Genomic DNA, 15,388 nt, shown 5'->3' with positions numbered 1-15,388 from the left:
CATCTCAGTAGCTCTATTCTCGTATCATTTCTCGGTGACTTATGACGTTAATGCTAAATAATAACCTACTCTGTAATATAAATACAGCATACAAAAGTTATATTTCTTTTTTTAAGGCTAACACCATTAAAGACAGCGGTCCGATAGACCGCATAAATTATTAAGTCGCCGCAGTCAGCCACAGTTTCGTACAGCACATGGCGGCTAGTCGTGGTGATATTGGTGATATCTGTGCGTGTGTGTGCTCGGTGTTCGCTACTCTAGGGAGTTTCCTTGATGAATATCTGTGCGACAGTTACATGGAATAGTTCTTTGTGGTCAGGTTTATCTCTGGAAAATGTTACAAGTGATGACCAGCATGTTCGAACGGTTTTTATTGCTGTACTGTGTGCGATGTCTTGGATACACCAGCGCCGATCAAGGGACAGCGATTTTCTCAGCTCTAATTGTTCCATTTGGAGGTAAGATGCACTTATATATTTCAAGTATAAGTGAACGTTTGTCCCGAATGTTTGTGGGCTTCGTTATCACGGTGTCATGTTACCTGGCTGCGTGTAATGTTTATATATGCACGAAGTACACTACGGTTTGTGTAAGCAGCCTTTGTCTCCAGTAGCCCTGTGCCGTGCAATGCTTGTGCCTACTGGTGCGCATGCGTCTATGCAACAAACGCGAGTAATTACATATGTTCGAGTGAACTCATTGGACGCCTATTCGGAGTAGTTTAAGGTCGATATAAATAATCGTTACATAGCACCTACAGTATGAACCGCAGTGCTCATCAGATCTTGCTCACCTTTGCTTTGCACTGCATTGACTTTGTATTGTGGTACTGCTTTTGAAAGCTGTATTGATGCTGTTCATGTGACTTGGTAAAACTATACTTTTGCTAAAATTGCGTTTTATGGGTCATTGTGATTTTGATGTTTGCTCACTATGTATAAATATTTTGTTTCAGGTGGTGTACGAGGATATGAGCAAACTCATTCTACATCAAGATATGTTCCAACACTTGCTACAAGCGTTCAAATAAATGCTGTTAAATTTCACCACCATGTTCTTTGACTGTGTGCAGTTCACTGGACGAACAGGTCCTGTAGGAATCATGCTAAGACGCATGCGATGCGAGGTCAAATCTGGAAACTCTTCCATTTCCAGCTGGGAATGAAGGATTCCAACTAGAAATTTTGCCATTTCCTGCTGGAAATATTTGCTGGAAATATTTCCATTCCCAACTGGAAATATTTCCATTCCCAGCTGGGTTATGGAACCTGGAAATTTTTCCAGGCTGGAAATTTTCCCATTTCCAGCTGGGAAATTTCCCAGCCTGGAAAGATTTCCAGGTTTCATAACCCAGCTGGGAATGGGAATCATTTTCACCTGGGCTATTAAATGAATTGCTATTTAAATGGAACAACTTCCTCTAATGTGATTGGTCTCATACTTGAATTCTGCACCCCTGTTCATATCTCAGTAAACGGGACTCTTAAATGAAACATATGTTCCTGGTCCCTTCAGGTTCTGCTTCTGCTACAAAGTCCAATGTACTATTGCTAATGTGTGCACTTTCATCCTTCCAAGACCCACTGACTAATGCTTTAACAAAAGCCTGCAAAGCATTTGTATTAGTAAGTCACAATTATCTTGTCTCCATCAGGAAACAAAAAAGACAGAAAAATGTGAAGCCAATTACATGTACAATGATTATACTGAATTTTATGTGACGGCACCTTGAGCACTAAGAGCGCACCGATGAAATGGGAATGTCAAATACTTACGGGCTATGTTACGTATAGCTGTAGAAGCATATTTAACAAATCAATATAGGGTGTAAACGGTGATTTGCAGTGTTGGCTGCTGTATCAAAAACTTAATTCACCAGAGTGGTGCACTTACCCTCAGCTCTGGCGAAGGAACGCCAGGCACGTTGTACTTGACAAAGTTGAGTTCAGCAATGTCCTTCAGAAATGACGTCTCGTACATAATGGGCTTGCCATCTACGAGAACAAATTTCCGAGAAATCAGACAAGCTGACAAACAATGCACAGGTCTCGTGTGTTTCAGTTCGTGGAGATTGCGTTTTGTCTCTTAAAGAGTGTTCTAAATTTCCTGCAACTCGTCCTATACCCGGCCTATATCACACTGCACACATGTCACAATGTCGCTGGTAGTATAAATGTAAGCCAGTTATGTGAAAGCACCTTAAATGCCACATAAAGCCGGACGTGACGTGCGCAGCAAGAAGATGCTCACCGTCAATGACTGCGTAAGTGTTGATGACGACGCGATGGCCGCTGCTTCGGTGTCCACTCGCGATCGTCTCCAAGACTGGACGAGCATCCGCGATCGACGACAGCAGGCCCCGGCTTACGTAGACAATCAGCGCCTCGGCTGCAAAGTGAAAACAAGTATACAAACAAATGTACTGCGATGCAGAATATTCGCAAGAGGCAGAAGCTGTATAAATCATGGCATGTAAAAGTGATGGCTACGTTGTACCATTAGCTAGGTACACTGGAGCAGAAAACATGAAGCAGTGTCATCCTTCCTTCGGCACATCTAAGGCAAGGGAAACCGAGAGCTGTGCTTTCACCGAGTAGGACAACATGGAAGTTAGAATGTGTCGTTGTAAGAAGCTGAAATGTTACCACAAATGAAGTAACGTACAAGCAAGAGTAAGGTGAGAACAAAAAAAAGTGGTACTCTTCTATCAAACACCGGTGCCCCCCGAATAAATTGCCGCTGTTCGCCATTGGGAGTGCCGCTGTTCATTGAAACAGCGGCTCTTCCATCAACGACCAACACTTCAAAAATGACATGCATGGCTCTTATCGAAGTGTCAAATATTGATGGAAGAGCTGCTGTTCCAATCAGAAACAGCACTCCTGACAGTAAACAGTGACTTCGTAAAAACTGGAAAAAAAAAAATAATAAATAGAAGACTTTTTTTTCCCTTCAAAGCAAGTGCACGAAATAATTAAATGCCGTAGATGGAGCAGAAAAACAAACATAATGTAGTGGCCATGTCACAGCATCCCTGATTTCTTGTTTGACCTTCCGTTACTAGCGGTACTAGTTTCCATTTCGACTGTAAGTCAGCCTTCCAACTTCGGGTTTCACATTTAGATAATACAGGTCAACCTACAATCGTGTAAATACAACACGTGCACATCTCGTCGACAGAAACACTAATGCATGTGCACATATCTTCACAACACTGCCCTCGCTCTGGCAGAACTGATTATGAAAAGCACGCACATTGGTATTCTCGCCTTTGCAGCCAAACACACTGTGCGTCTGTAGAGACTTTCTAACCCTACACACCTAAGCTGTGCATGCACCTCGAGTGTGAAGTGTAACTGCCTTCACGATAAAAACAAGAAGGCGCACCAACCTTGCTTCGACGTGTTTTTGGAGGGCCGGAGGCTCTTCTGGATCATTTCGAAAGCCTTGCTGAACCCGACTCGGTGATTGGTGGAATCTGAATGCGAGAAATTGCAGAGGGAGTGTAATGAGACTTCAATTGAAATAAGAAAAATGGCAGCACCAAAGATGAACGTCTATAGTTGGATACAACTTTAGAAGTCTGCGGCATTTTCTCCTCAAAGGCGGATGAACATGAGCCTGCACCAATGGGATGACGTCTAGACTGACGTCATCAGCCGCAGTGCCGGTGACTCTGTCCTCTCGCTCATCTCTAGTCGATGGACTATATGCCTGGACTATATAGTGGACTATATGTCTAGTTGGTGGAGGCAATCGACAGTCGCGCTTCGGTCGTCTGGGCGGGGCCTCTTTACACTTCTTAGCTGTGTCTGTCTATAGGTAACTGTGACAAGATAACAGATAGGTGGGCAAGATGGTTTGAGTTCAAGGTGTAATGCTAAAGCGTTATTATAAACTGTGTCAAGGCTTATTTCAGGAAACCTTTAGGTACTTGTTTAGTGAAGAAATTAACACTGCACTGTTTGACGTGCAATGTGCGCACAAACTAAAATGCTGTCGCATCACTAATTCACAAATTTAACAAAACTTTGAAATGTTCACCAATAGAATAAAAGGCCACTGAGAGCTGATAGCACACCAACTTATGCAACATCTGGTGCGAGCTTCTTAACAAGCTTTCAAGTCTTTGCGAAGAAACTACATGGGGCAACACATAGCAAGACAGCGACGCAAACACGAACATAAATGATACCACAGAGTAATACTGTGCTGATGGATTAGTCTCTCGAGTGCTGCAACACACACAAAGCTTCCGACATGAGCATTTACTACAGCCGGAACTTGCCCATGTTTCACGAAATAATTCTGGGTTTTCCTTGACAAATGCTTTCGACAGCAATTAGAGTTTTCACATAGAACAAACAAGGACAGTAAGGAACAGTTAGCGGTAACTACTGTGAAATGCAGCCTAACAATCAACATTCAATGTAAACTAAGAATACAGTCCACGTATCGAAAAATGAATGCAACACGGATGCCAGTTTCACGGGTCACAAAAGACACGTACTGGGGGCTTTCTGGAGGGCGTCAATGAAACGGCCAAAGTGGTACTTGGTCTCGTAGGTGGCGAAGGCCATCTCCTTGGACAGGCACTTGTCACTCTGGGGAAACCTCGGCTCCCCCGACAAACCGATCAGACCAACCTGGAAAGCAAAATGCACGGAGCATGATACGTTGTATCGAGTTATGAGGCCAACTATAACAATCTCTGCCCGTTTGGGAGACAAAAGCAGGCGAATCACAACTACGTCACAAGCTCAGCCCCCAGCAACTGAAGTAGAAACTTGAGCGAACACTAAACCTACGTGACAGTGGATTGAGGTACACATTTAACGATGTTAAAGTGCTAACATGCATGAACTACTGCACGTCTATAGTGTCTGCTTCTGTCTTCTACACCCTTCGATGTTTTTAATTTTCATAAGTATGAAGAGGTTATAAATGCAAGAGGAACTCACCCTGTCGTGGTGGGAGAGCGTTGACAGGACGTACTTGGCGACTGCCTTGGCTGTGACGAGCTGCTTGGGGCTCAGAGAGTTGCCGTGGTCGATCACGATGACCACATGCTTCGTGTGTGGCTGCACCGTGGCCAGGTAGATGTCCCTAATACGACAAAAAGGAGATCGTGACCGAGTTACTACCAGAGCCGCTTGTATTGTGCCACAACGTAATGCACTCTCTATACCCCGCGCTGTGAAACAGCGTGTGCAATCCGAGCTTCGTGGCCAACTTATTTCCGCATTAGGTGCAACATAACAAAGCCAATGGATTACAAGACCATGAGAAGCGTGGGTAACACTATCTGTAGTTCTTAATTAAATTGTAGTAATGATGACATAAAGAGAAACGAATGTGGATAAATAACAACTTGCTGCTGGTGGGACCCAAGCCCACAACCTCAGCATTATGTTGTGGGTTCCGTTCCCACTTGCAGCAACGTTGGACGCAACAAGTGGTCATTACAAATTCCGGCCACATTTAAACCGAATGGCTCTTGATAAGACATAAGTTATGAGCTTAAGCGATTACAATAAAATTAAGGCATTCCCCAATGTATGTACAGACGGGTCTACTGTTAAAGGGAACACTTGCGGGCAGGGCACGTCCAGATTTCGCTCTCTCGCAAAAGCATAGAGGCTTGGATTTGCATGAGACTACTGGTAGTTGACAGTTGTGACTCCCTTTGACAGACCAGTGCCGTTCAAGAACAATGTTTCCACTACACATAAATCTAGCTACTAGTACTAACACAGGCTCACCTATGCCGAAGGTCGTCGACGTGCCTGCACGACCACTTCCTGACGGTGCTGTAGGCAGGGTACTCCGTGTGGATGCCGGCGGTGGACACAAAGTACTGCCACTTAATCGATGGGTGTGACTCCAAGTTCTTGCGGAACACTGCGTGGTGGAGGACGGAAACAGTGAAAGGGTGTAGCGATGAACACGTGTCGTGACGTGCTCACTCATTAGTACACCCATTTACCAGATGCTAGTGGGTGTGGGTTATGATTAATGCGAGTGAGTACCAACGTCAGTGACTGTCGGAGAGTGTGAATGGACGTAAGAACAGAGGTGCGAGTCGAAAATGGTTCGTGAGTGCTTCAAGTGAATGTTCACTTATTTTACCGACCAAATGAAATATAGCATGCAATTTTCCATTTCTTATAATAAAGAAACAAGCATCTACTAATCCAGAGCCATAACTACAACATAGTTCATTAGGCAACATTAGGTACAGAAAACACCTACAGTTGTTTATCACTGATATCACTGAATATAAGGGAAGCCAGTATCATAACTACTACAGTATGAGCCAGTATGAAACATACAATATATTTTGTAAACACAACTCGCCCAAGAAGTTATCCTGCAGTATGATAAGGAACACATGATTCAGAATCAAGGCATATAATGAAGGCCACTTTCAAAAGCTGAACTCCTGTAGCATTCACTGCCCGAAATATGATTAGCCGCTTGGTTTCACACCGGACCATCACGTACGTATCTCTGTGATGAATGTTTTTCACGTTCTAAGAGCAAAATATCACCGAAACCTCATGCTGTTAATGACCACTGACCGTCAGTGAGGTTTGGCCCAGGACTGAAAACGCCCTTGGGAAGGGACAGAGGCGCCGTGTCGCAAGTCGTCGAGTTTGTGATCTCCGTGCCAAAGTGGTTATCCATCCTGCGGGGGAAAAAAAAAGGGACGGGGCAAGAAAAGGAAAAGCAAATATGTAATTTTCGTATGTAATTAGAACATATGGCAACGAAAAAAAGAAAACAAAATCACGTGTGCTGTTGCCTGCTGGTCTTTGCTAGCTGGAGCAACGCCAGTGTGCCATGCCAACAATGACAAAATTTTACTTTACTTGTTTACTTATTTCGTGCCACTAGCATGGTTCAAATCCTCAAGCTGAAGTGGGCATACATATTTATCGTTTACAAAACTATTCAAACATATATATAATATCACAAAGACATAATAATGTAACAGAAAATAACTGAACAAAAAAATATTGCATGACCTAACAACCAGTACAAGAAAAAAAATTAAAGTTACAACAGGTTCATGAGTGTATTTATAAATGAACTGAATGCTGTGTATATTCTACAACAATGGCCAATAGGCAATTCCATTCACACATTTTCCTGGGGGGTGGGGGGAATGGGTTTTCGAATGTGTCAGTGCAATTTAAAAAAACCAAAGTATTTCTTAGAATGATATAGTGCTCAGCACATTTAGATGCCAAAGTGCATCTGAAATCAACATGAAGGGAGAGGTAAGACGCATTTAGACCACTGACATGTCATTTGTTCGCAGTAGCTTCACCTGCCTGTAGACACCATCGGCACTGACGACACCCGCTGCCTTCCTTTCCAAAACGATAGCTTTCACAATCACGGCGGTGCCACCCAGTGCACATAGTTTATTAGGCGTAGGTGTATGAACTAAAGCTTCAACGTCTTTGTTGTTGACAAGCACAACTTAAAGACGACTTGCCGGGAAAGTTGAGCAATGAAATGCGAGTTAAAGAGGCACTCACATCAACACGCTCGGGTCCATCAAGCAGCACGGGTTCACTGCTGGGAATGCGTAACGCTGTCGAAACCTGTAAACCTCCTCCACAACGTCCGAGCTGCGGTTGAGAAGTACCACGTACGACAGCAGCTTCTTCTGCAGCTTGTCAGCGATCTGGAAGAAGGAAAAGAAAAACAAAATAAACTCCTAAGATAAAAGCCTTTCTGTGATGATGAGCATTTTCCTCACTTGTGTGCAAAAAAAAAAAAAAAAAAAAAAAAAAAAAAACAACTTAACTGGAATAGTGGGTGACTATTTCAATCGTGTATGGAATAAACATGCTATTAAAGGGGAATTGACACCAATTTTCGAAGGTAAGTTTTCTCTGCCATACAAGTCCCCTGTATGCCGAGACAGTTCTGTGCAAGTGTGAATCTCAGTAAATAGGGTATTTTATCTTGACATTAAAGTCCATTTTCGCATGATGCACCTATTGACATCTATACAACATTGTGACGTCAGGCTACAGTGTCAATTGTGGCGACTTCAAGTTGTGATGTCAACAGGTAACAAAGCATTCAATATGGCCATTTGTGTGTCACAACAGAGCCACGGAGCAGAGCTGCCATGAAAACATCACAGTACAGTAAAACCTCGGTGATACGAATCTCGCGGGGTCACCAAAAATATTGGTATCATCCGAAATTCGTATCACCAGAAAACATGGAAAATTAAAATGCGACAGCAGAAAGCTGGCGTACGTTTTCAATTATTGTTTCTCAGGGGTGCAGCAACATCATGAACAGTTCTGAACGATTGCCAGTAATGTTTTGTGACGTCAAAGATCATACTTGTACTCGTAAATATGCGGTGCGTGCGTGCCTGCATAATTATTTACCAGGTGTGGTGTGACCCGTGACAGCCAGTAGCCCCTTCCAAATCTTAGTACGGTTTTTCACATGACATCAGAGTACTATGGTGAAGGTGACTTATGGAGCGCTTTTCACGCGATTGAACGCCAGAAAACTTTAGGACCGCTGTCCTTAGTTGTTATAACTTTCTTATCGCGACGGTGTTTTGATGTTTTCCAGGAGATTTACGGCCGTTCCCGCACAATCGAGAGGTTTGCTCAAAATTCGAGAATCTCTTGCGCAAATCGGAGAGTTGGCAGGTGTGCGCGTCCCAAACAGTCGTGCATGTTCACGTTGCTAGACCTAGCTCCTTCGCGAAGACATGGCTTGAATATACGTGGCAGGCACGTGTAAACAATGTACATTGACACTGCCTCGAGCACTGCAGCACGCATCGACGCATTAGAAAAAGAGAGAGAGCGCGCGCTACGTTAACGTCATCTGTAACCTAAACGCGAAGGTACATAAAAGCGCATTGAGGCCTCCAAGATTCGCGCGCACAGTCTCGGTTGTCTCGGAGGTTATGACGCGCCGCTGATGGCCTGTTCTGACAAACTGGCGCCGCTGCGCTTATGACCGCGCTTGATTGCCTTGTCTTCTGCGACAACACGGGCAGCACCTATTCGTACCTGCGTGGTAGTGTACGTTCGTATCAAACGTCACCGGGTGAAAATCAGTTCGTAACAAGCGTACTTCATTACGATGCAGGCTAACGGGTCTTGGCCGGGACCACAGAAAAATTCGTATCACCCCGAAATTCGTACGAGCCGTGATCGTATCACCAAGGTTCTACTGTATCTTGCACGAGCACGTGATGAGAAGCTCATACCGTGTTGTGACGTCAGGATACAGTAGGAACCAAAACTAGCTTTTTGAAACATACTGTAATTACTTTTTCAGTGTGCACTCACGCTTACCGGTACATTTTCTAGGCTCCTCAGGGCCTAGCTTTGCATTTGAGCAAAAAAAAAAGTGTCAGTACTCTTTTTAAGAAGCGACAGGCGTGACCAAGGATGCGAGTTAATCTGACACAATTTTCGTAAAGCAAACGTGTTACAATCAGAAACAGTGATCAACTATGCATAAGTGTGAAATAAGCTTCAACACAAATTTCAGTGCCACCACGAATGAAATGTGCAACAGGAATTCTGGTGTTTTAATATGTCGCAGTGAGTAGGCATTTGTCACAGGCAGCTCACTCAAGAGCAGATAAATATAGAAGGAAGTTGAAAGTCGACATTGCTACGATGCAATAGCAAAGCTCCACGCATTTTCTGCAGTAGAAAAGTAGTGCCTATTGCAGCGTAAACACCTGCAGCACCCATGACGTGAAATACAGGTACGTCTAAGGGCCAGCAATGCTGTAACAGTAATCATCATTCCTTCATCTTATCACTATGTCCCTTGTTTCATTCGAATAAATAAATCAATTCTTATTTATCCAAGTCCCTTTTAGAAGAAAGAAAAAAAGAAAACCACAACAGCCGCTCAGCAGAGGTGTAAATATTCCGTTATTTTACAGTTAATTTTATTAAACAATTGTCAAGTCTCAGTCGGATGGTGCCAAAGAACAAGAGTATAATATCCCGGTCACACTGGCAAGTTTAGTGTCATTTTGAGCGAGTGCACTTACGCCCCCAGAATGGCACTTTGGCAGCGCGCTGCTACACGAGAAAGGGAAGTGTACTTTGAAAATGATTGTAATGGCGATGGGTACTTAAGTAGCACAGCAGGTATTTGTTATTTCAGGCAACGTTTCTTAAGTAATACTGTGTTACAGCTATAACCACCCCTTAAAATAAAATTTACGTACAGACGCGGCGGCTGCAGCCATTGCACGGCGTGCGCTGGGCATTCCCCTGGCGGTCGTGGCTGTAAACTGCCCGAGAACAAGAATAGCAAAGTAGTTTTTTGTATTGTAGTATGTTTTAATGCATAAGAATATTCCTAATAAAGAAAACGATAGTTCAAAAATGCTATGAACTCGGCTTCGGATAATAACTTATTTATTTTCGAGCCACTGCTATTGAGGCTAGACACTCCGTCTCGGCGAAGTGAGTTTGGCGAACGCACTCGCCGGCAAGTGCGCTTTGCAGCGAGTGTCACTAAACGTTCCCGTGTGACAGCGTGCAAATGACACTAGTGGCGAAGTGCACTCCCTCAAGGTGCACTTAAGTTGCCCCATGTGACAGGGGTATTACAGGAAGCTGGCACAGGAATTTCACATCTCTATAGCATACTCCCCTCAATAAACGATTAACATATGAATAACAGCACAGGCATATTTTATTCCTTTATCCTAACTCAGTGCTGCTGTTTAGTGTCCATTTTAAGAGTGAACTTTGAAAGAAGCTTAGGTAACTTTATTTCACTTGGTCTAAATGGCTGCTGGCTTTCCGACACCAGATCAGTAACCAATAAGGTCAGAGAGAGAAGGAACCACTAAATACATTCAGTTTCTTCAAAAATCATCCGCAGCCAACGTGACATCATTTCACACATTCGTCATGTTTGTGTTCATTTTTCTAAGGCAAACTAACATGGGAGTAACATAGCTACGGCATTTCCTCCCAAGGGCGAGCAGTCACAAACACATTTGTCGTTTCATCATTTCTCAGTTCTTTGTTGCCCTCTGTGCAAACTGCATCCTGGAGTGCAACAGAAGAGGCACATTATCTCGAGCAGAAGAGCCAGTCAGCCAGCCATTCCGTGAAGAAAGAGAGGAGCCTCTCAACATCTTAAGACAATGCGGGAAGCACTTGAAGGTGTACGGTATTCCTAGAAGAATAACAGTTGCACAAGGAGAGATAAAACAAAAGAGGTGATAGAAAAGATGTGCCCTGATAAAAAACTCGAACAAAAGGTGCCCATCGACAGCTTAAGACAATGCAAAAACACTTGAACGTAAGCTGTGTCAAGTGCACGACTGCTCTCACAGGGACACAAGAAAACTGGAGAGGTATATGAAGGAGGAGAAAAAGATGTCAAGACGAGAATGCAAGACAAGGGCCAGATAGGAAACCCAACAAAAGGAGCCCCTTCCAGTTGCCTTAAGACAATGTCCAAGTTCTTCTGAAGACATGCTGGGCACACGGCCTTATCTCTTTCTTGAGATAGAGGAAAGAGCTCAGAGTGAGATAACGAAAAGCCAGGCCACACAAAGGAGGGTGGAATGACAGCCCAAGGTGCATCTGAGCACCTGAGCTCGTATGACACTCTGAGACAATGCACTGTGAAGAACAGCAACGAATGCAGGCGCCACAGATTCTTCATATGCAGAATAAAAGTAGAAAGTGAAACACTTGATGCTTCCACTCCTACAAAAGTCATCTTTCCTGCTTCACTATGTCATCAAGCATATATACATGAAAATAGTGAATCCCTGATCATAAGACTTTGTAATGGGGACATGAAATCTGCTCAAACAAACATACTTAAAGCTTACTTGTGACTTGACCAAACTTATGCATTGACTAAAGGCACACCCATGTCTTGAATGTTTGACCCAAGTGAGTTGGGTTCTTGATGTGTGCCAGGTACTCTCTTCAAAGGATTTTCAACTAGCCAGCAAGAGTGCTGTACAGAACAGCCCGGAAAAAAGAAAGTTCTGTGCTGTATTTTCGCTAGTGTTTCTTTCACTGAGTGTACATTCAAACTTCTTTTACAGACACTACGGAGTCTCTGTAATGTCCGCTTCAGTTTGGGTAAATACGGTAGACGTAATCAAAAGTACGCTCCTGAACAGAAGCTAACATTTACTTCAGCTTGTCGGCCTGGGTGTTGCAGCATTGCCAAAGCAGAACAACAACTTTCCCGCTTCATCATCTTCACCGCGATCTTCCACCGAAATTCATCACTCCGTGGCTTTCTACAGCACCTCAAGGAAACATACGCCGCAGTGTCCGACGTCCACTCTCTATCAGCTACATGTGCACCGACAAGGCGACACAGCCAATGACAGCTTCGGTGTGAAGAAATAAAATTGATAAGGCGGCGGGGACACGGACACTCCCTTCGACAACCCGCGCATACTACAATCACGCACTTGCGCGTCGTCGTGTGCGATGCCTCTCCGGTGGGGGAATAAAAAGTAAAAGAAATCACTGCATGCTACAGGGCAGCGACGCAAGAATGAAATTCGGCATGGCGAACACCCGAAGTGGGGTGCCAAAAACCGGCTTCCCTTCGCCGAAACGCCGTCACGACGAGAATGCTGCTTCGACCGTGCACCCCCCTCACCCCCGCTTTTCGCGCGCGGTGGTCAGCGAGAGAACAACACACACAAGACAACGGGCAGCATTGCTGGCCACGACGAGAGAAGGTGCGATGATGATCGTGCGCGGTAAAAAATGAAGAAGAGCAAGAGAGGCAAAGATGACGAAGAGCAGCGGAGATGGAGAAGGAGGGGGGGGGTCTAGTAACACGCGGTGCCCCGCTGAGAAGCCGACAGGCTTCCCAAGTGGAAAGAAGCCTTCCTCCGTGCCGCAAAAGAGAGTGAGAAAATTGGGTGAGGGAGGATGAAGAAGAAGACAGGCTACAACAACAACAACGATCCGGTGTGAGCCGTAACGAATTACGCGCCGCCAGGGGTCAGCGGAGGCGCCAAGTCTGGGACGGACCCCACGAAGGAATAGCGAGCGAGACGCCACCTACTGGCTGCGAGAGGAACTAGAAATAGGCGGGTTGATGGGTCCGGGAGGGGGGGGGGGGGCAGCAGCGAAGGTGTACTGCTTGAAAGAGAAGATGATTCCCCCCCCCCCTTTCCACCATTCGTTCATCCGAAATTCGTGCGCTAATGCTAATGGTTCCGGAGCTGCTGCGGCCCATTCTTTTCGTGCCTGGAGCGCGCGCCCTGTCTTTTTGTGAGCGCGAGTTTCGTGTTTCGATTCCATTAGTGCCGCACGCACGAGTGCCGCGTTCGAGGTGGTGGTTGGACGACAGCGGAGAGAGAGAGAGAGAGAGTCGAAGAAGTGACTTCGTTCGGGACGAACGAAAGAACCGGGTGACTAGCGCGCGCGCTCCTCCAATGGCTCGAGCTCTCAATCTGAAGAGAGCTCCAAAATAAAACACGCAAAAAGAGGGAATGATGGTCTCTTTTCACGGAGAAACAGAGCCGTTCGCGACAGCGACGTCTCTCTTTGTTCGCCGCGTAGCACAGTGCTCGCAGTATAAATACTACGTGTGAAGTCTGAAATCCCATTAGTATTACTTCCTGTCCCGCACTGTCGTGGCCGGGCGGGAAAAAGAAGAGGCAAAAGAAAGGAGCGGTGAAATCACGTTCTCCCGAAGGGCGATAATCCAATTCGCTTCCCGCAAGGAAAATAAAAAAGGGAAGAAAAAAGGAAAGACAGTAAGAGGGAAGGCCAGGCTCATGCATCGATTCAACGGGCAGTAGCGCGACAGTATATAGATGGTGGGAAAGCTGGAGTACAGAACCCGCCGAACACACAAGATACAACGACGTAACTGATTACGTGATCACAATATGGGATAAGATCGTACCGATGCGGGCGCAGAAGGGATAACAGCCGCCAGGATCAGTCCGAAAAAGAGAGAAGGAACACGAGTCCTCTGTCAGTGCTGCGTTTGTTTCGAACACAGTCCACCGAAAAGCTAGAGTGTGCTGGCTACGATGCTGCTAAGGCCGGCTTTTTATTCTTTCCTCTAGTACATCGCCCGCATCCGCGGTGACCAAGATTGCCGTCTCAGAAAGGCATTCCGTCCGTTCGTCTCCGATGCAACAACCCCTCTGTTTCTTGGCCGAAGCGCGCGTTGCGGCGTCATGCATACATACGAGGGCCACCACCAATTCGCCTCCCGAGAAGCCGGTAGGTACCGAAGCGCGGCTTCTCTCGAGGCGCGGTATCGCATCGCAAGAATGCCCGGTGCCCGAAAGCCGCCGCAATGAAAAGAATGCCTGCCCTTTCTCTGCAGAGATTGGGGGGGGGGGGGGGGGGGACCAAATGCCACCGCAACAAACTACTCAGCCGCAGAATTCTGAAGGCACGCGCCTTCTCAAACCATCGTATATATACAGAAATGCAGCACACACAGAAAGATGGCGGACAAAAGTCTGCCTACCGGACGCATCGCGCACATTCCTAAGCCTCGCGGGAAGTCCGTGAGCACCGCAATAAGAAAGCTCGCCGACGTCGTCGGTGCAGCAAATAAGAAGCGTAATATTAAAAAAGACAAAAAAAGAGAGATAAAGCTATTCGCCGACCGACAAAGAGCTCGTCCGCAACGGAATGGCGCACGTCATGAAAAGGACGACCATGATGCAGCAGTGCGAGACGCATACGGAAAGAGATCCCCGACAGTTAAAAAAGCCGTTGTTCCGGAACAAACAAAATTTTTTCATACGAAGAAGGTGCCCAGTATATATGTACATAAATATATATCCAGCTCTTGCACAGCCTTTGAATAACCTTCTTCCAAGGACCACAGGGACCCACGAGGGAACAAAATGGAGGCAAAAGCAGACGACAAAGCCTTTGCCGAAAGCGAATGCAAAAGCCTCAAGCCAAGCCAAGTGCAGCTTGCAGCCGACGACACCGACAAAGAAAGGGCGGCCATACACTGTAGCGGCCATATTCCGTCCGTTTTAGTAGTACGCGCGAGCGGATATGCCCCGTGGGCAAACAGGAGGGATAAATAAAGATCGCCCGAGCATGCCGCCATAAAAACGCGCCGCCATTGTGGGAGCAGCCTGCAGCAAATGCGCACTCCGCCAAGCACTACAGCTTCTTTTCAACAGGCGGTAAAGGAGCAGCGGCTCGGCTCTGTGAGCATGGAGCCGCAAGGGAGAAGAGAAATAAATGAACACGAAGACAAAAGGTTTACTCTGCCGTAAAAAAGAAAATGCGGTGTACTGCGACGACGGCACGTCTTCCGAGAGCACCGTCGTACTTTTACAAAGCCCGTTTCCGGAACAGCACACGCTCAGGAGACA

General features: G+C 45.7%; 1 protein-coding gene across 1 annotated transcript in view; it reads right to left on the bottom strand.

The window, feature by feature from the left end:
• LOC119404902 (VWFA and cache domain-containing protein 1) overlaps positions 1 to 15,388 on the bottom strand; it is a 70,158-nt gene that overhangs the window by 27,948 nt on the left and 26,822 nt on the right. Inside the window, exons 3-10 of the mRNA XM_037671592.2 lie at positions 7,551 to 7,699; positions 6,585 to 6,691; positions 5,766 to 5,904; positions 4,965 to 5,109; positions 4,514 to 4,649; positions 3,395 to 3,481; positions 2,254 to 2,391; positions 1,897 to 1,997 (exon numbers count right to left, since the gene is read on the bottom strand). Coding sequence (XP_037527520.1) covers positions 1,897 to 1,997; positions 2,254 to 2,391; positions 3,395 to 3,481; positions 4,514 to 4,649; positions 4,965 to 5,109; positions 5,766 to 5,904; positions 6,585 to 6,691; positions 7,551 to 7,699 — 1,002 coding nt within the window. The remainder of the gene's footprint in view (positions 1 to 1,896; positions 1,998 to 2,253; positions 2,392 to 3,394; positions 3,482 to 4,513; positions 4,650 to 4,964; positions 5,110 to 5,765; positions 5,905 to 6,584; positions 6,692 to 7,550; positions 7,700 to 15,388) is intronic.

This window comes from Rhipicephalus sanguineus, chromosome 9, assembly GCF_013339695.2.
Source record: "Rhipicephalus sanguineus isolate Rsan-2018 chromosome 9, BIME_Rsan_1.4, whole genome shotgun sequence".
Taxonomy (NCBI): Eukaryota; Metazoa; Arthropoda; class Arachnida; order Ixodida; family Ixodidae; genus Rhipicephalus; species Rhipicephalus sanguineus.
The sequence above is the reverse complement of the archived record's forward strand: the minus strand, read 5'-3'. Positions and strand labels throughout refer to the sequence as shown.